General features: G+C 36.2%; 1 protein-coding gene across 6 annotated transcripts in view; it reads left to right on the top strand.

Annotated features, from left to right (window-relative positions):
- The window catches only part of SENP6 (SUMO specific peptidase 6), a 115,635-nt gene that overhangs the window by 4,910 nt on the left and 85,437 nt on the right, over window positions 1-25,288 (top strand). For 4 of the 6 annotated variants that reach the window (XM_057494332.1, XM_057494333.1, XM_057494331.1 and 1 more), the window contains exons 2-3: window positions 20,837-20,930; window positions 22,876-22,936. In XM_057494332.1, coding sequence (XP_057350315.1) covers window positions 20,837-20,930; window positions 22,876-22,936 — 155 coding nt within the window. Of the gene's footprint in view, window positions 1-2,341; window positions 2,465-2,944; window positions 3,241-20,836; window positions 20,931-22,875; window positions 22,937-25,288 lie in introns of those variants that run through there. The other 2 variants (XM_057494334.1, XM_057494335.1) reach the window with 2 other exon arrangements.

The following is a 25,288-nucleotide window of genomic DNA, read 5'->3' as shown; positions in this document are numbered from 1 at the left end:
AAAAAGACTCATAAATATCCATCAATCGGATAAACTGGTAGTTGCCATAAGAATCATAAGATAGGAGGAAAGGTGAAATAAGCGAAGGAGATAAAGAGGTACAAGCTTCCAGTTATAAGTAAGTCATGGGATGAAAAGTACAACAAAGGAAATATAGTCAATAATGTTGTACTCACTTTGTTTCAAAAAAGGAAATAAATGCATTGAGAGCATGAACTCAGAAGCCAGAATGCTGGGTTCTGACATCTAGCTCTGCTACTTACGAGCTGTGTGATATTGGATAGATTACCTAACTACTTGAGTTTTCATATTTGTAAAACAAGGATAATAATTGTAGTTGCCTCATAAGGTTTTCATGAAGATTAAACATGTTAAGATATATTAAATTCATAGAACAATTCCAGGCATATAATTCTAAGCACCATGCACTAGTCGGAACTTTTTTTGGAACATAGAAAAGAAAAAAATTTTTTCTTACTTTCCTTCTCTTCCATCTTGCCTTCTCTTTTGAGTTCTAGTTTGTATTGTTTTTCTTTCACTTACTGCTTCTGTTCTTCTAGGTACTATCTGAATGTTCTCGATATTTGGAGTTGACTAGTATAGTGAGAGAGGACGGAGAGAATGACATGGTGTTTTTCCTGTGCCTGGCCTTCCATGAATTGTTCCTGTTGCACACGGTAGTCTGTTGAGTACTTGAAATCAAGAAGCACAGAGGAGTTCTGTGACCTAGAGTGAGTTGGTGGGGAATTCAGAACTGAGCTTGGGACCTGACGTACAGCCTTACCCTCCCAGCATTTCCTTTCTTCTCCCTCTCCCCTCTTCTTTATTCCTTTGCTTCTCCACTCTCCCTCTTACCTGCTTTCCCTTTGGGAGGGGCCTGGACAAGAGAAGGGAAAATAGTAGGGAATTTTGGGGCATCTTCACTTAGGGATGTGCAGCCATGAATCTCTTAAGACCCGACTTCAGAAACCATAGTGTTACTTCTGCTGCATTCTGTTGGCCTGGACATCACTGAACCATCCTGCACCCAGGAGGGAAAGTAGACCCCACACTCGGTGGGCGGAGGGGCAGAGAGTTTGCAGCCTCTTTCCTCCCCGGTACCTGCCTGGTTTGTGCTTCAGTTGGTTGGTATTCTTTCAGCGTAACCCTAACTTGGAAATGACAGTTTTTATGAGGTCCAAAAGTTTTTCATTTCTGGGCAGTTTAGGAAGCTAAGGAGAGATGGAACAAAGTAGACAGAAGGAAATGCTGAAGGAGGTTAAGGCTGTAAGCCAGGTCCCAAGCTCTAGTTCTGATTTCCCCACCAATTTGCTCTAGGCCACATAATCCAAAATAGCAACATAGATAGCCATTGGTTTAACTTTTCTTTGATCAGGGACTGATTCAAGAATTTCTGAAACCAGGCAAGCATAAGGAAGAACAGAGGAAGCCTTAAAAACTGTTCCTTCCTTTTTTCTTTCATTCAGTGATGTCTAGGTCATGCTGGAGTTAGTGTAATCTTCCTCATTTTCATTACTGAAACTCTTAGAAAACATGGTCACACTTATAAGTAATATTAAAAAATTAAACTCACTATCTGGATAGAAAACACAGAAGTTAATCCGCAAAGTCAAAGACAGACAACAATCACACTTAAGTCACATTGGAATGATGCAGCAATTGACGATGCATTACTATGAACTGTTTTTGACGATGCATTACTATGAACTGTTTCCAACAGCTAAAGCACAAAGACAGTGACTACAGGAGGTAGATCATCTGTGCAATATCCATTTGATGCTAAAAACAGTGTTGGCTGCCCTAGGGTTTTGTACTTCCCACAGTTTTTTGCATCCATTACCAAAAATGCAACCTCTTGTCTATCAAGGATGTAGATTTCCAGTGCCAGAATTGGGTAGTTGTAGGGAAACTGGGATGGGAGTTGAGGCAATGTGCCTTGTTCTAAGTTAATAACACTACCTTGAGGCCATTTGAAATGGAATACTTGAGTAGTAAGACCAGAAACCGTATTCTGATCTTGCCTTTGGAGGTTTTTTTGCTCTTTAAAATACACTTCATGCTTGGTTTTTGGTATTTTTTTCACCTCCCACATTAACTGCATTACAATCTTTGAGACAGAGCAGGGAGAAAAAAAACAAACAGTGCTGGTGTCCAGTATGTAGTAAATCCGACTTTTTCTTTTTTTGCAAAGACTGAATCCATTTTTCAGGAGATGAAGAAATTCTCCAAGACTTGTTGTAGATTATGTATTAACCTTTCTGTCTTCCCTCTATTCAAAAATCTGCAAGCACTCTACCCCTACAAACTGTGTATGAATCTGCCGCTAAATCTTAGGGGCCTGGTGAAGATGCTGCTGCTTCACCACCATGATCCCCACTGGCCCTGCCTCTGTGACACCTGTAGCCATATGGTTTTGAAGAAATGGGATTCCAAGTTTTTGGCATTTAATCTTTCTTTAGTCCAGGTTGGTCTCCATTCTCTATTATCATTACAGGAGATACTGTCAAATAATGATTCAGTTTTATCATAGTAAGAATTAAGTTTGAGAATCTGCGTCAGCATTTCCTTCGTAAGTTTGAGTATCAACTCCTGAGTCTCCTTTGTCTTTACCACTTACAGGCTCTACTTGTTTCTCAAGTCTATCTTCTTTTAAGTTTATTATGAGACTTGTCGGTTTTCTCCTTGTTGAATTATGCATTTCACTTTCAGAATTAAAGTGTTTCATTGGTCCCTATTTACCTGCCACCTTGGTGGTCCTGCTCTTTCCTTGGGGCTGAAGAAACATTTGGAGCCATTTGTCCCCTGGCAGTCATTTCTGAGCTGCTCGTTTTCTGTCTTTGGAAGTTTGTGTGCACCAGCTTGAGACTGTGTATTCTGTGTAAGGTAGAACCCGCTGCATTACTGTGGGGTAAGGTACCACCACTTGATCTTTCTGTTCTCATAGATGATCTAGGAGCTTCCAGCAACACTAACAGCCACAAACTGCTGCCTGATAATGGCCTCAGACAGAACTCCCTGTCTGCTGGCATCCGGCCCAAGTGTCCCTAGAAGCCCCCGCGGAAGGAACACAAGCAGGAGACAGACCTGGAGAGCTCTGAACGGCAGCTGGATCCTGAGGCAAAGAGTGCCGTGGCTTTGGTGGCTCACAGCAAAGTCTAATATTACTCCCACAATGTAATATGTTCAGACTTATCTTCATGTAGTATTGGACAATCTCTTGGTCTGTCTTCTGTACCAAAGGTAAAGGTTTTATAAAGGAGGCATTTGAGAAGGTCACCTCAGTTGGGCCATGTTTTCTGTTTCATGTAGCATGTTCCACTGCAGCATTCAGTATACCTTGGCTGGTCTGGAGGTTCCAAGATGGCTTCACTCAAATGTCTGACTCTGGCTGGCGTGGGAAGTTGGGCCCTTCCCTCTTCAGGTAGTCTGGAGGGCTCTTCATGGGGTGTCTGCAGCAGGGTACTCAGACTTGGCACACGAGGCTCAGGGCTCCAGGACACTAGGTATCTTGACAGGTTCTTAGGAAAGACTGGGACTGTAGCACTACAGAGCCACCTAAAATTGCCTTACTGAGATTTCCTGACATTTGCATTTAATTCTTTATGTATTCTTTTATTGTATTTTTATTTCTGATTTACAGAAGTTTAACTTCTGTCTCGTTGATCCTTTCTGAGAGTTTTATCCTTCTTTTCATTATTGTGGAACCTTAAACTGTCAATGATAGTTTAAAAGATTGTTAGGAAATACTTCACATTCATATGAAATACAGAGAATAAAAGCAAAAACTCAAGTTTTACTTCCTTGTCCAAAGAAAGTAACCAGCACAGTTGAAGTGGGGGGACTCGGAGAACTCCTAATTCCTTTCCAGAGGTAATCACCACCCTTAATTATGGTTCCCATCCATTTCTTTGTATTTTACTCTTTTATGTATGTATCTCTGAACTGTGTGTGTGTATAAGTTGTTTTTCATGCTTTAGAATGTTTTATGGATCATGTTACACTATATTCTGCAACATGTTTTTCATTCTTGTGGCATTGCTTGAGCGATTAATGTTGATCAGAATAGCTCTAGTGTTTTCATTTTCATTGTCACTTAGTATTTCACTGTATGAATATACTGTATAGTTTATACATTCTCCTGTTTGTGGAAATATAGGTTGTATCCAGCTTTTTACTCTTACGTACTTGTTATTGTGAATATCTTAGTATGTCTTCATACCACTGCTGTGAACTACTTAAAAAGTACATTTCCTTGTACATATGTGTTTCTCTAGGGCAGATGTCAACAAACTTTCTATAAAGGGCCAAACAGTAATGCCTTATATTTGTAGTCCAGCAGTTTCTGTTGCAGGTACTCAACCCTGCCATTTTAGCGAGAAGGCAGTCACAGGTGGCACTTAAGAAGTGATGTGGCCATGTGCCAATAAGACTTTATGCACACTGAAACTTGAATTTCATTCAATTTTCATGTGTTATGAAACATTCTGTTTAGAAACTTCCCCCCCTACTATTTAAATATACAAAAGCCATTCTTTGCTCATGGGCCTTGCAAAAACACGCAGCAGGCCAGACTCGGTTAGGCCATGTTTCATGGACACCTGGTCTCGTGTGCCCCTTAGCAGTGCAGTTACTGGGGCACGTGCGATTTTGCCTTTGCCTAAGTATTGCCGAATTGATCTGCAAGGTGGCTTCACTAGCAATTCTCAAGTTTTCCTGTTTATACACCCACTGCTGACTTGATCATGTCTGATGTTTTAGTTTTTGCCCATTAGAGGGTGGTTTGAATTTATAATATATTCTGGGTTATTGTGAGGCTGAACATCTTTATTCCTGCCTTTAAGAAGCTGTCGATTGTTCATTCTACATTCAGGAACTACTGCATGCCAACCTAAAGTTAACCCCTAAATAAAATACTCAAGTTTCTTTTTGAGGTTTTTTTCTTTGGTGTTTTCCTCTGTTCTTAATTGCTCGTTCATATCCTCTGCCCATTTTGTTACTCTGTTGGAATGTTGGCATTCTTTATGTACTCTGGACAGTAAACCTTGGTAGAATTACATGGATTGAATATATATCTTGTGAAATTATTACTTGTCTAATTTATTTATTTATTTTTGCTCTCATTAATGTACAGTTACATTAACAGCATTATGCTTACTAGACGCCCTCTATTATCAAGTCCCCACCACATACCCCATCACAGTCACTGTCCATCAGTGTAGTAAGATGCTACAGAATCACTACTTGTCTTCTCTGTGTTATACTGTCTTCCCCATGTTCCCCACCCCCAACATTATATGTGCTAATCATAATGCCCCTTTTTCCCCCTTAACCCTTCCTTCCCACCCATCCTCCCCAATCCCTTTCCCTTTGGTAACTGTTAGTCCATTTGTGGGTTCTGTGAGTCTGTTGCTGTTCTGTTCCTTCAGTTTTTTCTTTGTTCTTATACTCCACATATGAGTGAAATCATTTGATACTTGTCTTTCTCCACCTGGCTTATTTCACTGAGCATAATACCCTCTAGCTCCATCCTAGAGCAAATGGTAAGATTTGTTTTCTTCTTATGGCTGAATAATATTCCATTGTATATATGTACCACATCTTCTTTATCCATTCATCTACTGACGGACACTTAGGTTGTTTCCATTTCTTGGCTGTTGTAAATAGTACTGCGATAAACATAGGGGTGCATATGTGTTTTTCAAACTGGGCTGCTGCATTCCTAGGGTAAATTTCTAGAAGTGGAATTCCTGGGTCAAATGGTATTTCTATTTTGAGCTTTTTGAGTGCTTTCCACAATGGTGGAACTATTTTACATTCCCACCAGTAGTGTAGGAGGGTTCCCCTTTCTCCACATCCTCGCCAACATTTGTTGTTGTTTGTCTTTTGGATGTTGGCCATCCTAACTGGTGTGAGGTGATATCTCATTGTGATTTTAATTTGCATTTCTCTGATGATCAGTGATGTGGAGCATTCTTTCATGTGCCTGTTGCCCATCTGAATTTCTTCTTTGGAGAAGTGTCTGTTCAGCTTTGCCCATTTTTTAATTGACTTATTTGCTTTTTGTTTGTTGAGGTGCATGAGCTCTTTATATAATTTGGATGTCAACCCCTTATTGGATATGTCATTTATGAATATATTCTCCCATGCTATGGGATGTCTTTTTGTTCTACTGATGGTGTCCTTTGCTGTACAGAAGCTTTTTAGTTTGATATAGTCCCACTTGTTCATTTTTGCTTTTTTTTCCCTTGCCCGAGGAGATATGTTCATGAAGAAGTTGCTCATGTTTATGTCCAAGAGATTTTTGCCTATGTTTTTTTCTAAGAGTTTTATGGTTTCATGACTTACATTCATGTCTTTCTTTGATCCATTTTGAGTTTACTTTTGTGTATGGGTAACATGGATTAACAGTAATCCAGTTTCATTCTCTTTCATGTAACTGTCCAGTTTTGCCAACACCAGCTGTTGAAGAGGCTGTCATTTCCCCATTGTATATCCATGGCTCCTTTATCATATATTAATTGATGATATATGCTTGAGTTTATATCTGGGCTCTCTAGTCTGTTCCATTGGTCTATGGGTCTGTTCTTGTGCCAATTCCAAATTGTCTTGATTACTGTGGCTTTGTAGTAGAGTTTGAAGTCAGGGAGCGTAATTCCCCCCTGCTTTATTCTTCCTTCTCAGGATTGCTTTGGCTATTCAGGATCTTTTTTGGTTCCATATGATTTTTAGAACTATTTGCTCTAGTTCATTGAAGAATGCTGTAGGTATTTTGATAGGGGTTGCTTTGAATCTGTAGATTGCTTTAGGCAGGATGGTCATTTTGACGATATTAATTCTTCCTATCCAAGAGCATGGGATGTGTTTCCATTTATTGGTATCTTCTTTAATTTCTCTCATGAGTGTCTTGTAGTTTTCAGGGTATAGGTTTTTCACTTCCTTGGTTAGGTTTATTCCTAGGTATTTTATTCTTTTTGATGCAACTGTGAATGGAATTGTTTTCCTGATTTCTCTTTCTGCTAGTAAATCATTAGTGTATAGGAATGCAACAGATTTCTGTGTATTAATTTTGTATCCCGCAACTTGCTGAATCAATCATGCTGAATTCAGATATTAGATCTAGTAGTTTCGGAGTGGATTCTTTAGGGTTGTTTATGTACAATATCATGTCATCTGCAAGCAGGGACAGTTTGACTTCTTCCTTGCCAATTCGGATGCCTATTATTTCTTTGTGTTGTCTGATTGCCGTTGCTAGGACCTCCAGAACTATGTTGAATAAAAGTGGGGAGAGTGGGCATCCTTATCTTGTTCCAGACCTTAAAGGAAAGATTTCAGTTTCTCGCTGTTAAGTATAATGTTGGCTGTGGGTTTGTCATATATGGCCTTTATTATGTTGAAGTACTTGCCCTCTATACCCATTTTGTTGAGAGTTTTTATAATGAATGGATGTTGAATTTTGTTGAATGCTTTTTCAGCATCTGTGGAGATGATCATGTGGTTTTTGTCCTTTTTGTTGATGTGGTGGATGATGTTGGTAGATTTTTGAATATTGTACCATCCTTGCATCCCTGGGATGAATCCCACTTGATCATGATGGATGATCTTTTTGATGTATTTTTGAATTCATTTTGCTAATATTTTGTTGAGTATTTTTGCATCTATGTTCATCAGGGATACTGGCCTGTAATTTTCTTTTTTTGTGCTGTCTTTGCCTGGTTTTGGTATTAGAGTGATGTTGGCCTCGTAGAATGAGTTTGGGAGTATTCCCTCCTCTTCTACTTTTTGGAAAACATTAAGGAGGATGGGTATTAGGTCTTCACTAAATGTTTGATAAAATTCAGCAATGAAACCGTCTGGTGCAGGGGTTTGGTCCTTAAGTAGTTTTTTGATTACCAATTCAATTTCCTTGCTGGTAATTGATCTATTCAGATTTTCTGTTTCTTTCTGGATCAGTCTCGGAAGGTTGTATTTTTCTAGGAAGTTGTCCATTTCTTATAGGTTATCCAGTTTGTTACCATATAATTTTTCATAGTATTTTCTCATAATTCCATGTATTTCTGTGATGACTTGTCTTATTTTTTAAATAAATGGAATAACTTTATGAGCAGAATTTTTAATTATATATTGTCACTTGTTTTTCTCTTAATGTCTTGTGCTTTATGTGGTACAAGAAATCCATTTGGTCTTATTGGTCCTTTGTATTATAACCTTTTGTTGTTTCATTAATTACTGATAATTTCTTTAATTATTATGTGCCAGTCAGCTATGCAGGCTAGGGTAACAGAATTTGAAAATCTGCTTGTGTATATATATTCCTTATGTTTTCTTTATGTGAAAAAAAATATTTTAAAGGCTATTGAATATTTGCAAACCATGTATCGGATAAGGGGTTAATATCCAAAATATGTAAAGAACTCATACAACTCAATAGCAAAACAAATAATCCAGTTAAAAAATTGGCAAAGGACCTGGATAGACATTTTTCCAAAGAAGACATACAGATGGCCAATGAGTGTTCAATATCATGAATTGTTAGGGGAATGTAAATCAAAACCACAAAGAGATACCACCTCAGACCTATCACGCTATCATCAAAAACAAAAAACAAAAAACGAGGTAACAAGCATTGGCCTGGGTGTAGAGAAAAAGGAACCCTTGTGCATTGTAGGTGGGATTGTAATTGGTGCAGCCACTATGGAAAACAGTGTGGAGGCTCCTCAAAAAATTAAAAAAAGAACTGTCCAGCAATTCCACTTCTGGGAATGTATCCAGAGGAAACGGAAACACTATATTGAAGAGACATCTTAACCCCCACATTCATAGTAGCATTATTTATAATGGCCACTGCCTGGTGAATGGACAGTTGGTGGGGTATAAATACAATAGAGTATTATTCGCCCATAAAAAGTAGGAAATCTGTGACAAATCTTGCCATTTATGACATGAGTGGATCTTGAAGTCATTAAGCTAAATAAGTCAAAGACAAATCCTGTAAAATCTCACTTATTTGTGGAATATTAACCTCCCCCTCCCCCCAAACTCATGGAAAAGAGATCAAATTTGTGGTTATTAGAGGTAGAGGATGAAGGGTGGGGGCCTTGGATGAAAGTGGTCAAAAGGTGCAAATTTCTGCTTTTAAGTACTAGAGGATGTAATGTACAAAATGATGGAATAGTTAACACTTCTTTGTGGTATAGTTGAAGGTTATTGAATAAATGCTAAGAATTCTCATCACAAGAAAAAAACTATAAGAAATCTATATGTGATAGAGGGTAGGTGAACTTGTAATCATTTCACAATTTGTGTGAGTGAAGTCATTACACTATATATCTCAAATTTATACAGTGCTCTATGTCAGTTATATCTCAATAAAACTGGGGGGAAAGGCTATTTTTTTTTCCTAACCATGCAAAAAAAATTTTTAAGGCTTTTTTTTTTTTAAAGAACAGTTTTATATTCATAGCAAGATTGAGAGAGAGGTACAGAGATTTTCCATGTACCTACTACCCCTACACATGTGTAGCCTCCACCAATATCATTATATGCCACCAGGGTGTTACATTTGTTACTGTTGATAAATACATGTTGACACATGATAATCATTGTTGGTGTTGTGTAGTCTATGGGGCTGCACAAATGTAATATAATATGTATCCATTATTACAGTATCATACGGAATATTTTCACTGTTGTGAAAATCTGTGCTCCACCTATTCATGCCCTCCTCCCCTTTCCTCATCCCTGGCATCTACTGATCTTTTTACTGTCTCCATAGTTTTGCCTTTTTTCAGAATGTCACATAGCTGAAAACACACAGATGTAGCCTTTTCAGATTGACTTCTTCACTTAGTAATGTGCATTTAAGGTTCCTTCATTTCTTTTCACAGCTTAATAGCTGGTGGTTTTTTCTGTTAGTACCAAGTACTATTCCATTGTCTGGATGTATCACAGTTTATCCCATCACCTACTGAAGGATGTCTTGGTTGCTTCCAAGTTTCAACAGTTAATGTCAGAGCTGCTGTAAACAGCTATGTGCAGGTCTTAGTGTGGATGTAAAACTTAACTCCTTTGGGTAAATACCAAGGAATGCAATTGTTGGATTGTATGGTACTAGTATGTTTAGTTCTGTGAAACCCGCAAACTGTGCCATTTTGTATTCCCACCAGCAATGGATGGGAATCCCTGTTGCTCAACACCCTCACTAGCATTTGGTGGTGTCAGTATTCCAGATTTTGGGTATTTAAAGTGTGTAGTGGTATGTTATTGTTTTAATTTGCATTTTCCTGATGACATATAATGTGGAACATCATTTCATACACTTATTTGCTAAACTTTATGTCTTCCTTGGTGACTGTCAGATGAGTCATGGTCTATATTTTAATTGGGTTTTTTCTTATTAGGGAGTTTTAAGACTTCTTTGTATATTTTGCATAAAGTCCTTTACTAGATATATCTTCTGCAACATTTTCTCCCAGTGTGTGGCTTGTTTTATTTTCTTTGGCTTTGTCTTTTGCAGAACATAAGTTCTTAATTTTAATGAAATCTAGATTACCAGTTCTTTTCTCATGGATCATGCCTTTGGTTTTGTATCTGAAAAGTCACTGTCATACCAAAGGTCATCTGAGTTTTCTCCTATGTTAGCTTCTAGGTTTTTAAATTTTGTATTTTACATTTAAGTCTGTGATCCATTTTGAATAATTTGTGATGGGTGTAAGGCCCTTAATTAGACTCATTTTTTTTGCATGTGGATGTCCAGTTATTACAGTACTATTTTTTGAAAAGACTTGCCCCATTCTCTTGCTGTTGCTCCTTTTTCAAAGATGAATTGAATACATTTATGTGGCTCTATTCTGGGTTCTTTATTATTTTCCACTGATAGTTGTCTATTTTTCTAATACCACACTGATGTGATTACTGTGGTTTTACAGTCAGGTGGTGTCCATCCTCCAAATTTGTTCTTCTCTTTTTTGTGTTGGCTATTCTGGGTCTTTTGCTTCTCTATGTAAACTTTAGAATCAGCTTCTCAACATCCACAAAATAACTTACTGAGGTTGTGATTGTGATTGTATCAAATGTATAGATGAAATTTGGAAGAACTGACATCCTGACAATATTGAGTCTTCCTATCTGTAAACATGGAATATCTCTCCATTATTTAGTTCTTTTTTTAAAATTTTTATTTTGGTGTCATTAATATACTGTTACATGAGCCACATTGTGGTTACTAGATTCCCCCTATCATGTCCCCCCCACATACCCCATTACAGTCACTGTCTGTCAGCGTAGTAAGATATTATAGAGTCACTACTTGTCTTCTCTGTGTTATACTGCCTTCCCTGTGCCTCCCCAACATTATGTGTGCTAATCTTAATGCCCCCTTTTCCCCTTCTCCCTCCCTTCACATCCACCTCCTCCAGTCCCCTTCCTGTTGGTAACTGTTAGTCCATTCTTGGGTTCTGTGAGTCTGCTGCTGTTTTGTTCCTTCAGTATTTTCTTTGTTCTTATACTCCACAAGTGAGTGAAATCATTTGATACTTGTCTTTCTCCACCTGGCTTATTTCACTGACCATAATACCCTCTAGCTCCATCCATGTTGCAAATGTTAGGATTTGTTGTCTTCTTATGACTAAATAATCCATTGTATTTAGTTCCTCTTTGATTTCATTCATCATGGTTTGTAGTTTTCCACATGTAGATCTTACACATATTTTCTTAATTTTATAGCTAAGTATTTCATTTTTGGGGGTACTAATATAGTGATAATTAATTTCATATTCCACCTGTTCATTATTGGTATGTAGAAAAGCAGTTTCTACAAAAAAGTCTACAGATTTTTTTTTGTGTTAACCTTGTATCCAGAAGCCATGCTATATATATAGTGCTTATGGTTTCAAGGAGGCTTTTTTTATTTTACCTTTTTTTTTGACTAATTATTTCAGATTGTCTACATAGACAGCTATGTCATTTGCAAACAAAGAGTTTTATTTGTTCCTTCCCTGTATCTCTCATTTCCTTTTCTTGTTTTATTGCATTAGCTAGAACTTCCAATACAATATTGAAAAGAAGTGATGAGAAGTCATGTTTGCCTTGTACCTGATCTAGTAGGAAAGCTGTTATTTTTCTTCATTATGTATGATGTTAAAGGCTTTTGTAGATATTCTTTATTAAGTTAAGAAAGTTCTCCTATATTCCTAGTTTATTGAATATTCTTATTATGAGTAGGAGTTGAATTTTATCAGGTGCATATATTGATATGATCATATTTTTCTTTTTTGTAGTCTGTTGATGTAATGGATTACATTAATTGGATTTTGAATGTGCTGATCTAGCCTCGTGCGGCTGGGACAGATCCCACTTGGTTATGGTGTACAGTTCTTCCTATACATTGTTGGATTCATTGCTAAAATTTTGTTGAGTTTTTGCATGATGTTCATGAGATACTGGTCTGTAGTTTTCATATAATGTAGTTCGTTTTATTATTAGGGTAATGTTGGTCTTTATACAGTTAGTTAGGAATAATTCTCTCTGTCTTCTGAAAGAGATTATAGAGAATTGATAGAATTTTTTCCTTAAATGGTAGAAGTAGCCATTTGGACCTTGTGCTTTCTGTTTTAGAAAGTGGTTACTTACTGATTTCATTTCTTTCAATAGATGTAGGTCTACTGTCTGTTTCTTGTGTGAGTGTTGGTAGTTTGTATCCTTCTAGGATTTGGTCCATTTCATCTGGGTTATTAAATTTGGGCATCACGTTGTTCATACTGTTTATTTGTTTAATGTCCATGGGATCTGTCATGACTTTCTCTTACTCATTTGGGATATTAGTAATTTGCATCCTCTCTTTTGTTAGACTGGCTAGAGGCTTATTGATTTTGTCAGTCTTCAAAGAACCCAATTTTGGTTTTGTTGATTTTTCTGTGTTGATTTCCTGTTCAGTTTCATTGATTTCTGCTCTAATTACTTTTTTTTTTTGCTTACTTTTGATTTAAATTGCTTCTCCTATAGTTTTCTAAGATAGGTGCTTAATTTATTTCATATCAATCTATCTTGTTATATAAAAAGTCACCACTATAAATTCCCCTCCCTACACATGGCTTTCACTCTTGCATATCTGGTAGGTTGTGTTTTCGTTTTCATTTAGTACAGATGTTTTTAAATTTATCTTAAGATTTCTTCATTGGTCTGTTTGTTGTTTAGAAATGTGTTGTTTAAATTAGTGTCCATGTACTTTGGGACTTTCCAGTTGATCATTCTGTTATCGATTTCTAGTTTAATCCTGTTATGGCATAAGAGCAGACATTGTATGATTTCTGTTCCTATAAATTTGTTAAAGTGGGTTTTAAGGCCCAGAATGTAGTCGGTCTTAGCAAATGTTATGTGTGAGTTTGAGAAAAATATATTTTTCTGTCGTTGGATGAAGTAGTCTATAGATGTCAAGTGTCTCCAGTTGACTATTGGGTTTATTGAGTTAACTGTATCCTTACTGATTTTCTGCTTGCTGGATCAATCCATTTCTGATACACATGCATTACAATCTCCAACTATGATAGTGTATTCATCTGTTTCTCCCTGCAGTTCTGTTTTTGTCTCATGTAGTTTAATAGTTCTATTAGGTACATACATGTTAGGAATTATTATGTCTTCTTGGAGAATTGACCCCTTTAACATTATGTAATGCCCTTCTTATCCCTAATAACTTCCTTTGACATCTGCTTTGTCTAAAATTAATAGTAACTCCTGCTTTTTTAAAATTGTTATTAGCATGGTATATTTTTCTCCATCACTTTACTTAAATCTTACATGTCTTTGTTTAAAAGTGTCTTTCTCGTAGATGGCATATAATTGGGTCTTACTTGACTCTAACAATCTATTTTAATTGCTATATTTAAACCATTAACATTCAAAGTGGTTATTGATAAAGTTGGGTTAACGTCTATAATAATTTGTTACTCTTTTCTATTTGTTGTTAAGAATTTTTGTTTTGTGAAGTGTATTAATAATTTGCAAATGTTAACTCTTGCTTTTGGAATGCAGCCCACTTGTGCACCCTGGGTTTGATTTGCTCATGCTTATTGCGGGCTTTGCCCATGTTTACTTGAGCACTTCTAGGTTTCCCTGCCTTGGATGCTGTTGGCCAGTTTGGGGCCAGGGATTCTGACTTAACACAACCAACTGCCAAGTGGCCCTTCATTTTTAATTTTCTGGGAAAGTTAGGTAAATTTGTTGAAAATTTTGAAAGTTTGGAAGAAATTCCTAGAGAAGCCTTCTGTGTCTGAGTTTTTCTTTATGGGAAGATTGTAGTATTTGATTGATAACAGTGTTCAGGTCTTCTCCTTGTGTCAGCCTGGTGGTATTTGTGCCCTGCGAAGCACTGGGTTTGCTTCTCTAGTCAGCTAAATCAGTTCCTTCCATAGCGTCCATCCAGTTTTCTTCTTTCATCAGTTTAGTTTTGTTCCTCATCTGCTGTTACCTCCTTCCTGGTTTCTTTTTGTTCTTGTGGGTTTGCACTTTTTCCCCTTCTTCCTTTATGGTCATTTTAATGGAGAGTTTACAGAAAAATGCATGTATTTAATTGATGATACTTAACGGGGATCTCTTCTTAACCTTTATCTGTCCTTCCTCTCACTTTTGTAAGTTGAGTACAGTGGACATAATTTTCTACTCTCATTAATACAAATGTCAACAACCATAGCAGGATATTGAAATGTAGTGACACTCTCAGGACTTCAGAGGATTTTCATTTTTGTCCCTACTCCTTAGCTGTCCTAAACTTGTATTTTAAAATTTTGTTTGCTTTTATAATTAATTTTTTCTCATTGGCAGTTATCACTTTCATGAGATAATTGATCTTTAATTTATTAATTTACAGATTCTAATCTGTTGATTAGTTTATTGTGTGATTAGATTTGTTAGAATTGTGTATGCAGAACCCCGGTTCCTTTAGTATGTGAATAACATCTTTTGACTTTTCACTGATAGTGGCCTTTTTGGTTAACTTACCTGCCTCTCAGTTGATGGATTCTAGTTACTGGATTAGGAGTTGTTAGGCTAGTAGTAATCATTATAGTTTATTACCTTTTCTTTCTGAGTAGCATAACTTCCATGTAAACTGTCTTTTTTAAAAATACGGGTTAATTTTACATTCGATTTTTAAAAACTTTGGTGGAGAGAATAACTTTAGATATATAGAGAAGTTTCAAAGCTGTTATATAAAGTGTCAGTATACCATTTACTCGTCTTGCTCTAATGTTGCCACCTTATATAATCAGTACACTTGTCAAGAACTTAGAAACTAACATGGGCATAATACCATAACCTCAATTACAGATTTTATTTGTATTTCAGGAGTTGGTTCACTAATGTCCTTTTTCTGTTTTAGGGACCAATCCTGGATGCCACATAGAATTTGGATGTCATGTCTCTGTAGTCTCCTCTAATCAGTGACAGTTCCTAATTTTTCCTTGTTTTCACAATCTTGACAATTCTAAAGCATACAGGTCAGGTATTGTGTAGAATGTCCCTCATTTGGGTTCATCTGATATTTTCTCATGAAACTGGCATTACAGGTTTTTGGGAAGAAGAACACAGAGCTGAAATGACAGTTTTATCACATGTTACACAATATCTGATAGCAATAAGATATCACTTTAGATGTTAAACTTGGCTGAGGTAGTAATTGTCAGGTTTTTCACTGTCAGTGTACCTTTGTCCCCCTTTTTATAGTCATCTCTTGGGCACTGAGTTACGACATTCAGTGTATGCTTAAGGGAAGGGGAGTTAAGTTCCATCTCTTACAGGAGAGAGTTTGCACATACATCATTTGGAATTCTTCTGTAAGGTAGGTGTGTCCCCTTTCTCCACTTATTTATTTATTTGATCATTTATGTCAGTAGGGACTTGTGAATATTTATTTTACTCTGGGGGTTATAATCCAGTACTATTGTTAATTTATTTTTGCTAAAATTGTTCCACTTCTGTTTTGCTATTGGGAGATTCTGTCAGGTTGGCTCCTGCAACCTTTTGACATACCTCCATCTTTTTGGAAAAGCAGTTCCTTGCTTTCTAACACTACAAAAGTCTGCAGTCTTATCTTGTATTTTTCCTGCCTCATTCCTAGAATTGGTCATTTCTGTAGGAGCCCTGGCTCCTTTTATTGGAGAATAGTATCTCCAATCACGACCTGGTCGTAGGTGCTGCTGGGCTGTCACTTCCTCTAGACCATCTCGGGGGAGTCTCAGCTCCGTGCTGGCCATGGCACCGCACTGTTGTTTCTGTGTCTCTGTGTGTATGTGTATCACAACGTGAGCTTCTACTGATACCTCTTACTCTAACCTAGCATGTCTTGCTTCTTTAGAACTTCTTTCTCTGACAGGGAGAAAGCTTGCTCCCATTATCTACGATTTATTTACTTATTTCTCCAACCCCAGCATACATGTAAGGAAGTTTCAGATTTGCTTATGATGTCTTGTTTCGTCCTGTGTTGTGATTGTCATGATATTTTTGATTATGAACTCACAGTCTTTGAAACTTTTTTGGGGCTTGCATTGCAAAAACTTTTTTTTTTGGAGAGGATATGTATGTATTTGACTCTGTTAGTCATTTAGACGGTTTTTTCTCCCTTCACAGAGTTTTTTGTAGTAAAATATACATAACAAAATGTCATTTTATCCATTTTTAAGTGTACAGTTCTGGGTTGGCTTTAGTCTGTTCATTATGTGCAGCCATCACCATCACACTGTCCATTCCCAGAATCTTTGTTGTATCATCCCAAACCAGTCCTCTGTGCCCGTTAAAAAATTACTATCCATTCTTCTCTCCCTCCAGCCCCTGGTAACCTCTATTCTACTTTCTGTCTCTGAATTTGCCTGATCTAGGAACCTCAGATAAATGGGATTATACCATAGTTGTCCTTTTGTGTCTGGCTTATTTCACTCAGTTTAATGTTTTCAGACTTCATCCATGTTGTAGCATCTATCAGAATTTCATTCCTTTATGGCTGAATAATATTGCTCTGTGTGTGTGTGTGTGTGTGTGTGTGTACACAGCAGGTTTTGTTTACCGATCGATTTGTTGATGGACATTTGGGTTCTTCCCACCTTTTGGCTATTGGGACTAATGCTGCTGAGAACATTGGTGTGCAAGTATCAGAGTCTATGCCCTCAGTCACTGTGGCTACATACCTACAAGTGGGATCGCTGGATAATAGGGTGATTCTGTGTTGAGGAACTGCCAGGATTCTTCCACAATGGCTGCACTGTTTTACATCCCACCAGCAATGCATAAGAGTTCCAATTTCTTCACATCTTCACCAACATTTACTATTTTCTGTTTTTAAATATAATGGCCATCCTAATGTGTGTGAGGTGGTATCTCATTATAGCTCCAATTTGCATTTCCCTAATATCTAGTGATATTGAGCATTGTTTCTTATGTCACTTTTATTTTTTTTTAATTGAGGTACATTTTACATACAATATATTAGCTTCAGGTGTGCGATGCAGTGGTTCAACAGTATATACATACAGTGCTCACTGTGATGAGTGTAGTTACCATCTGTCACCATGCAAAGTTATGACAATATATTACACTATGCTGTACTTTTCTCCCTGTGACTTAACTATTTTACAACTGAAGGTCTTACCTCTTAATCCCCTTTAGCTATTTGACCCATCCTCCTCCTCCCCACCCCTATGACAGCCACCATTCTGTTCTCTGTGTCTATGACTCTTGTTTGTTCATGTTTTTAGATTCACATACAAGTGGAATCATACGGTATTTGTCTGACTTATTTCACTTAGCATAATACCCTCTAGGTCCAACCATTTTGTCGCACATGGCAAGATTTCATTATTTTTTATGGCTGAATGATATTCCATTGTGTATATTTATCACATCTTCTTTATCCACTCATCTATTGATGGCCACTTGGGTTGTTTCCATATCTTGGCTAGTGTAAATTATGCTGAAATGAATATAGGGGTGTATATATCTTTTTGAATTAGTATTTGTGTTTTCTTTGGATCCAGAATTGGATCGTACAGTATTTCTATTTTTAATTTTTTGAGGAACCTCCCTATTATTTTCATTGTATTTGGACAATTTTACATTCCCAACTGTGCATGAAGGTTCCCTTTTCTGCATATCATCTCCATTACCTGTTATTTCTTGTCTTTTTGATACTAGGCATTATGATAGGTGGGAGGTGATAATCTCATTGTGGCTGTGATCTGCACTTCCCTGATGATTATTGATGTTGAGTGTCTTTTCATATGTCTGCTGGCATCCGTATGTCTTTGGAAAAAATGGCTCATAAAGTCCTCTGCTCATTTTTAAATCAAATTGCATGGGTTTTTTTGGTGTTGTGTAAGTTCTTGATATATTTTGGATATTAACCCCTTACCAGATATATCATTTGCAGATATCTTTGCCCATTTAGTAGGCGCCTTTTTGTTTTGTTGATTTTTTTTTGCAGTGCAAAAGCTTTTTAGATTTATGTAGTTCTAAAAGTTTATTGCTTTCATTTCCCTTGCCTAAGGAGACAATCCAGAACTATATTGCTATGGCTGTCCAATAGGTCACTGATTGTTTCTTTTAGGAGTTTTATGGTTTCAAGTGTTCAGTTTAGATCTTTAATCCATTTTTAGTTTATTTTTGTGTGTGCGGTAAGAAAGTGATCCCAGTTTCATTCTTTTGCATGTGCTGTCCAGTTTTTTTAACAGCATTTATTGAAGAGATTGTCTTTGCCCCATTGCATATTCTTGCATCCTTGTGATAGGTTAACCATATAAGTGTGGGCCTATTTGGAGCTCTAATCTGTTCCATTGATCTATGTGTCTGTTGTTGTATCAGTATCATACTGTTTTAATCACTGTAGCTTTGTAATATAGCTTAAAGCTGAGATTGTGAAACCTCTAGCTTTGTTGTTCTTTCTCCAGATTACTTCTGCTATTCAGGGTCTTTTGTGGTTTCATACAAATTTCAGGATTATTTGTTCTAGTTCTATGAAAAATACCGGTATTTTGATAGGGGTTACATTGAATCTATAGATTGTTTTGGGTGGTATAAGCATTTTAACAATATTAATTCTTCCAGTCCATGATTATCTTCACGTTTATTTCTGTTGTTTTTTCCTTTCATCAGAGTCTTACAGCTTTCAGAGTACAGGGTCTTTCACCTCCTTTGTTAAATTTATTCCTAGGTATTTCATTCTTTTGATGCAACTGTGAGTGGGATTGTTTTCTTAATTTCTCTTCTGGCTACTTTGTTATTAGTGTATAGAAATGCAACAGATTTCTGGATGTTGATTTTGTATCCTGTACCTTCAGTGAATTCATTTTTTAATTCTAACAGTTTTTTGGTGGAGTCTTTTGGGTTTTCTACCCATAGTATCATGTCATGTGTAGATAGTGACAGATTTACTTCTGACTTCCTGGTTTGGATGCCTTTTCTTTCTTTCTTTTTTTTTTTAACCTGTTTTCCATGGCTAGGACCTCCAGTGCTATGCTGCATAAAAGTGGGGAGAGTGGGCATCCCTGTCTTGTTCCTCATCTTGGAGTGTGATGTTGGCTGTGGGTTTGTTATGTACAGTTTTTATTATAAATTATGGTCCCTCTAAACCCACTTTGTTGAGAGTTTCTTTTTCATCACTAATGGATTTTGAATCTTGTCAAATGTTTTTTCTGTATCTGTTGAGATGGTTATTTGGTTTTTATCCTTCAGTTTGTGAATGTTGTGTATCATTTTGATTAATTTGTGAATATTGAGGCATCTTTGCATTCCTGGAATAAAGCCCACTTGATGGTGTTGAATGATCCTTTTAATGTATTTTTAAATTTGGTTTACTAATATTTTGTTGAGGATTTTTGTGTCTATGTTTATCAGGGATATTGGTCTGTATTTTCTTTTTTTTGTAGTACCCTTGTCTGGTTTGGAACCATTCCTTCCTGTTCTATTTTTTGGAATACTTTGAGAAGGATAGGTATTAACTCTTCTTTAAATGTTTGGTAGTTGTGAGACTGTTTTAATTGTTGGCTTTTCTGGGCCATGTAGGTTATAAAAATTCTGATCCCAAACTTGAATAATTGTGTTTATAGTTAGGAATCCCTAACCATGTGGTGGATACACTTTATTTAGCTTAGTTTCAACCCAAAAATCCAGAGCAAGGTTGTGATATTATAACTATTCCCACTGTCTCTCCTCAGTGAAGTTTTTTTTTCCTTTTTTTTTCTTTTTTACCTAGTTCACCCATTTTGAGTGCCACCCTTCAGGTTTTCTGGTCTCCAGTCTGACCTTTCATGTTGGGGCGCCCCTTGATCTTCCTAAAGCTGAGGCTCTGAGCCACCAGATGATTGTCACATGGCTCCTGGACAAATGCTGGCTTCGTTTCTCTTTCTGTGTTCCCACTTTCTGGTTTATGACTTCAGGGGATTTCAGCCATGCACTTACAAAATTTTTAAAACTCAGAATGAGCATGTTTGGTGTTCTGATCTAGAGTGTTTTTCTGGATATCAAAGTCACTGTACTGCCGACAGAAAATGTGGGTTTCTCTTCTGTCAAGACGCAGAGATGATTGAGGTAGAGAACAGGCTAGTTATCTAGATAGAGTTCTCACAAAAAAGTCAAGTAAACTAAGAAGTACTAATATCTAGAATCAGTGACCAAATATGGAGATACAGGGCTGATTTTTATATATTTCCTACATATTCATGTGCTCCATCCTCTACCCTCCACCCCCAATTTTCATTATATCTTACTAATTTGAGCTCTTTTCTTAGCAAACTCAGATATGGACAACTGTAAATTTGCAAAAATAAATGAATACTTATCTCTGTTTTTATTTCAGCTTTGGCTAGATCAGAATCTAAGACAGACGGAGGTTTTAAAAATAATTGGAGCTTTGATCATGGAGAAGAAAGTGAAGGAGATACAGATAAAGAGTAAGAATTTTTTTTCACTCAGATGTTTTATGAGGATGAAATTTTTCTTTAGAAAAACAATTTCTATTTTATGGAAATATTTTTAAGCGTATGGTATTTACTTAAGAAAGCACTGAACTCTTTTATAGTAGCATTAAGGAAAAAAGGAATTCTTCACTGGTGAGTACTCTTGCTGTTGTATTTCGCCATCTTTTGAAATGTATAAATATGTACATGGTAATACGTGTGACCTTATGATTAAAGATCAGTCATTCTACAGAATTCCAATTATAGAAATTGTTGTTTTAAAATATGTATATAATGGCATTCTGTTCAGGCTCTGATTAAAAAAACCATTTTATCATGGTAAGTGAACCCAGATTAAGACCCCTGAATTTTGCATAAAAGTCTTAAGTCCTGTGGTATCTTTCTTCACTCCCCAAACCATATTCATTGTAGATCAAGATTCCCACCAGAGAAGGCAGAAACACTATAAATGATAAGCACAGGTGTTGACCCAGACAGAAGTTAAGCAAAGTGTTCATTACACTTTGTTAACATAAGTGGAATGACTGCTATGTAAAATTTTAAATAACAGTTTTAATAGATCATTTGCCTATAGTGAGATTTGTATTACAAATTCAGCATTGCTATCAGTTTATTGGCTTATTGCTCCATTTTCCACAGGCCAGAGCAAAAGCAAATTAAGAGACTATATATATATATAGATATACATGTATGCTAAGTTCTACCAAAACTACAAGTACATGTTTTAGAAATTTCACGGAAGTCATTCAGAGTGTACTGGCCAGATACGGCATGTGCTTCGTCTCTGTCTGGGCACCAGCTCCGCTCATCGTTCACGTGCCTTCCCCTGTGAGATGTTGAACTGAAGTGAAATTTTACTTGGAGAGCTTTGAACTATTAAGTTTCTCACTTAAAATTGGTATTTTATGGTCTTCTTTCATTTCTTTATTTTTTAATTTAAAATTATTTTTGGTTACAAACATTTAGTATTTATGTAGTTTTGAAAATTAGTATTAAATCTCAAATTGAATAGAAAGTATGCCACCTTTTAAACATTTTTGTAAAATGGAAGGAGAGAATTATTAGCATTAAAAAAGTTGTGATGTATATAAACGGTAATGGAACAAACATCTTACATTTATTATAAATGTCTAGGATTTTACTAAAAATAGCTTAACAGAATTGGTCTTCAGAAGGTTTTTTTAATTTTTTACTTAGAGGATTTGTTGTGGTTATGTGAAAAAAAAAAAACTGTCTTTTAAGATGCTATCTGTTCAGTGTTTCATTTTCGAATTGTACTCTCTGGTTCATCATTGTAAGTGGATCCTCAGGGTCTTTATCCTTTTGAACGTGTTGAGATTAACATGAAGTTGGTAGATTCAGTCTGTTAGAATATCAGGCCAATGATTTTCAGTGAAGGGTTGAAATTCTCCAGGAGTGGCAGACAGGTAACTGTTTTACTGTGGTAATAACATTGGAATTACCTTCTTTTCCTTAGCTAAGGTTTTCTTACCAGTTTGTTCTTTCTCTGTTTTGCTTCTCTATCCTTTTCCCCTAATTTAAAATCCAAGACAAAGGAAAAATGAGTGACTATATATGAAACCCATAGCTAAGAAAATAAAAAGTATGTGTTCATTTATGGCAGGGATCAACAAACTATGGCCTGTGGGCCAATCTGTCCCATTACTGGGTTTTGTTAATTGTTTTATTGGAGCACATGCACACGTATAGCCTGTGGCTGGTTTCATACTACAGCAGCAAAAATGGATAGTTGAAATGAAAACCATATGGCCAGCAAAGCTTAAAAAATTTACTCTGTGGCCCCTTACAGAAAAAGTTTGCTGATCCCTGAATTAGGGGAGCAAAGAGGGTAAAACTGAATTTTATGTGTGGATTTTAATTGCAACTTAAGTTTTTTTCCCCCTTATTTTCTATGTAGTGAGGCAAATCTACTCAGTGTAGATGAAGATGAGGATTCTGAGACCTCAAAAGGAAAAAAGGCAAGTGTTGCTTTTTTAATTAAAAAAAAATTTTTTAGGTTATATAGCAAAAACTCAGAAGATTTTTATGCAAGTCCCAGCCACCCATTCCCCTACTCCAGAGACAAAAATGGCATTCCCAATTTCTTGTTTAACCCATCAGAGGTATTTTATATATTACAAAGAAAATGTGTATTTTTGCCCCAACCCTTATACTTAACACAATTGGTAGCATACACTATAATACATGCTTTTTCTACTCTTATTTTTTTTCACTTAATATACGAGTGCATAGTATTCCATTGCATGCTGTACCATAATTATCCAGTGCCACCCAATTGAAGGATATTCATGGTGTATTGATATTTTCTTTTTCTCATAAATAATGTTAAATCAATTAGCCTTCTGTATGGGTTATTTTGCACACATGCAGGCTTACTATTTGTAGGATGGATTCCTAGAAATAAATCCGCTGTATCAGTACAGGTACATTTCTAGTTGTTTTATACCTGACACTTTTACCAGCAATGTCTGAGCATGCCTGTTTCCCCAAACTTGTGTCACAGTGTTATCAACATTTTGATCTTTGCCAGTAAAAAATAAAACAATATCTCAATGTAGTCTTAATTTGCATATCTTTTATTATGAGTGTGGTTACACCTTTTCACATGTGTGGTCATTTACTTTTGATAATTGTCTTTTAATATTCTTTGCCCATTTTTCCATTTGTCTTTAGAATATTATTGGTTCACAGAATTTCTTTTTGTATTGAGTCTAAGACACATTTTTTCACATTGACATCTCTGAAATCTGTATAGATGCATCTTATAATGATGGCATGATATGATTTAATTTTTGCATGTTAATATATATAATAATGCATCTCACAATGGTTTCTCTAGGTTTGATGAATTAAAGCAGTATTTTGGAGAAACTCACCTGTTGCTGTGACAGTAGTTGCTAATAGTTTAAACCATTTTTTTTTCACTATTCTTTTGGTGGTTAGTGCCTTGGAGAAAATGTATTTTCTTTTGTTGTCAAATGTATCTTTTTTTCTTTTATGGCTTTTGAGTTTGGTGGTTTGGTTCCTAATGATAACTTAGTTGCTAATTTGCTTTGTCCCAGTACATAAATGAATTTCACAATACCAATACAAGTGTGAGTACTAGGAAAATGACTTAAAAACTTTTTGTCCTGTTTGATTGTTGCTGGTGGCAACACCACCAGGTCTGTCCCACTAGGAATGTATATTTAAATTACTGTGTTTTAAAGTCAGGTGAAATTTTTTATTCCTGGTTAGTAATTCCACCAGCTGGATGAGAGTTTGGTTTATTTATTTTTTGACTTTGTATTTTATTTTGAAGAATTGCTTTAAAAAAATTATTTGCTGTACAATTATGCAAAAATTTTTACATGACTCCCAAGTCAAATCTACAAAATAATTTTTATTCAGAGAAGTCTAGCTTTTGTCCTGATTCCCACTATCCCTTTCTCTTTCACCTACAAGGCAACCTGTTTTAAAAATCATACAGCTTAGCCTTTCATACCACCCTTAGGGGAGAAACTGTCTACATTGCTTGGCACCTTGATCTTGTTACTTAACAGTGTAGTCTGAAGATCACTCCACAGCCAGTTTTTAGAGATCTTCATCATCTCTTTTTTTGTACTCTGGTGAATGAATGTACTATAGATACTCAGTTGATCCCCTGTTGGTGAGCATAGGTTTTTCTCAGTCTTGCTGTTGTAAGGAGTACATTAATAAAGGCTGTTTGTAACTTTAAATATCTTTGCAGTATATTTGTAGCATAGATCCCGAGTATTTCAGTTGCTATTTCAGAGGGTAAGTTTACATGTAATTTTGTTAGATATTGCCAAGTGACTCATTCATAGGAGTTAGCATTTCCTATTCCTACTAGTAATTTATTTACTAGGAACTGGAGTTCCTTCTTCCCTGTAACCCAGAGTAATATGGTCAAACTTAAGTTTTTGCCAATCTGACATAGCACCTTCTTCACATATTTCCTGTACTTACAGTTGAATAGTATTTTAGGGACTTCTAAATTTACTTTTCCCTCCATATTTGTGGGGGTTTTTTCTTCCACAACATCTCTATTTTTTTAATAATTTAAGGGGATTTATAGAATTTGAAGTTCTTTTCTTAGTATTCTAAAGTTTTTCTTTATAAAGTTGCTCTCACTGAAAAACTTTGAAGTTTTTCAAGAAAACACTGGAAGTTTTGATTCCTTAGATTATTACTGTTCAGGTGTTCTTTAGGTGAACAGAAAAACAGTGACCTTTTCAAGGAAAAAGGAAATGTGTTTTCCATTACTAACTTCTTTGACATTGGCCTTCAGTTCTTGGGGGTTGTCTGGT

The sequence above is a fragment of the Manis pentadactyla genome, chromosome 16 (genome assembly GCF_030020395.1).
Source record: "Manis pentadactyla isolate mManPen7 chromosome 16, mManPen7.hap1, whole genome shotgun sequence".
NCBI lineage: Eukaryota > Metazoa > Chordata > Mammalia > Pholidota > Manidae > Manis > Manis pentadactyla.
Note: the sequence above shows the minus strand (reverse complement) of the source record. Positions and strands in the feature narration are given on the sequence as shown.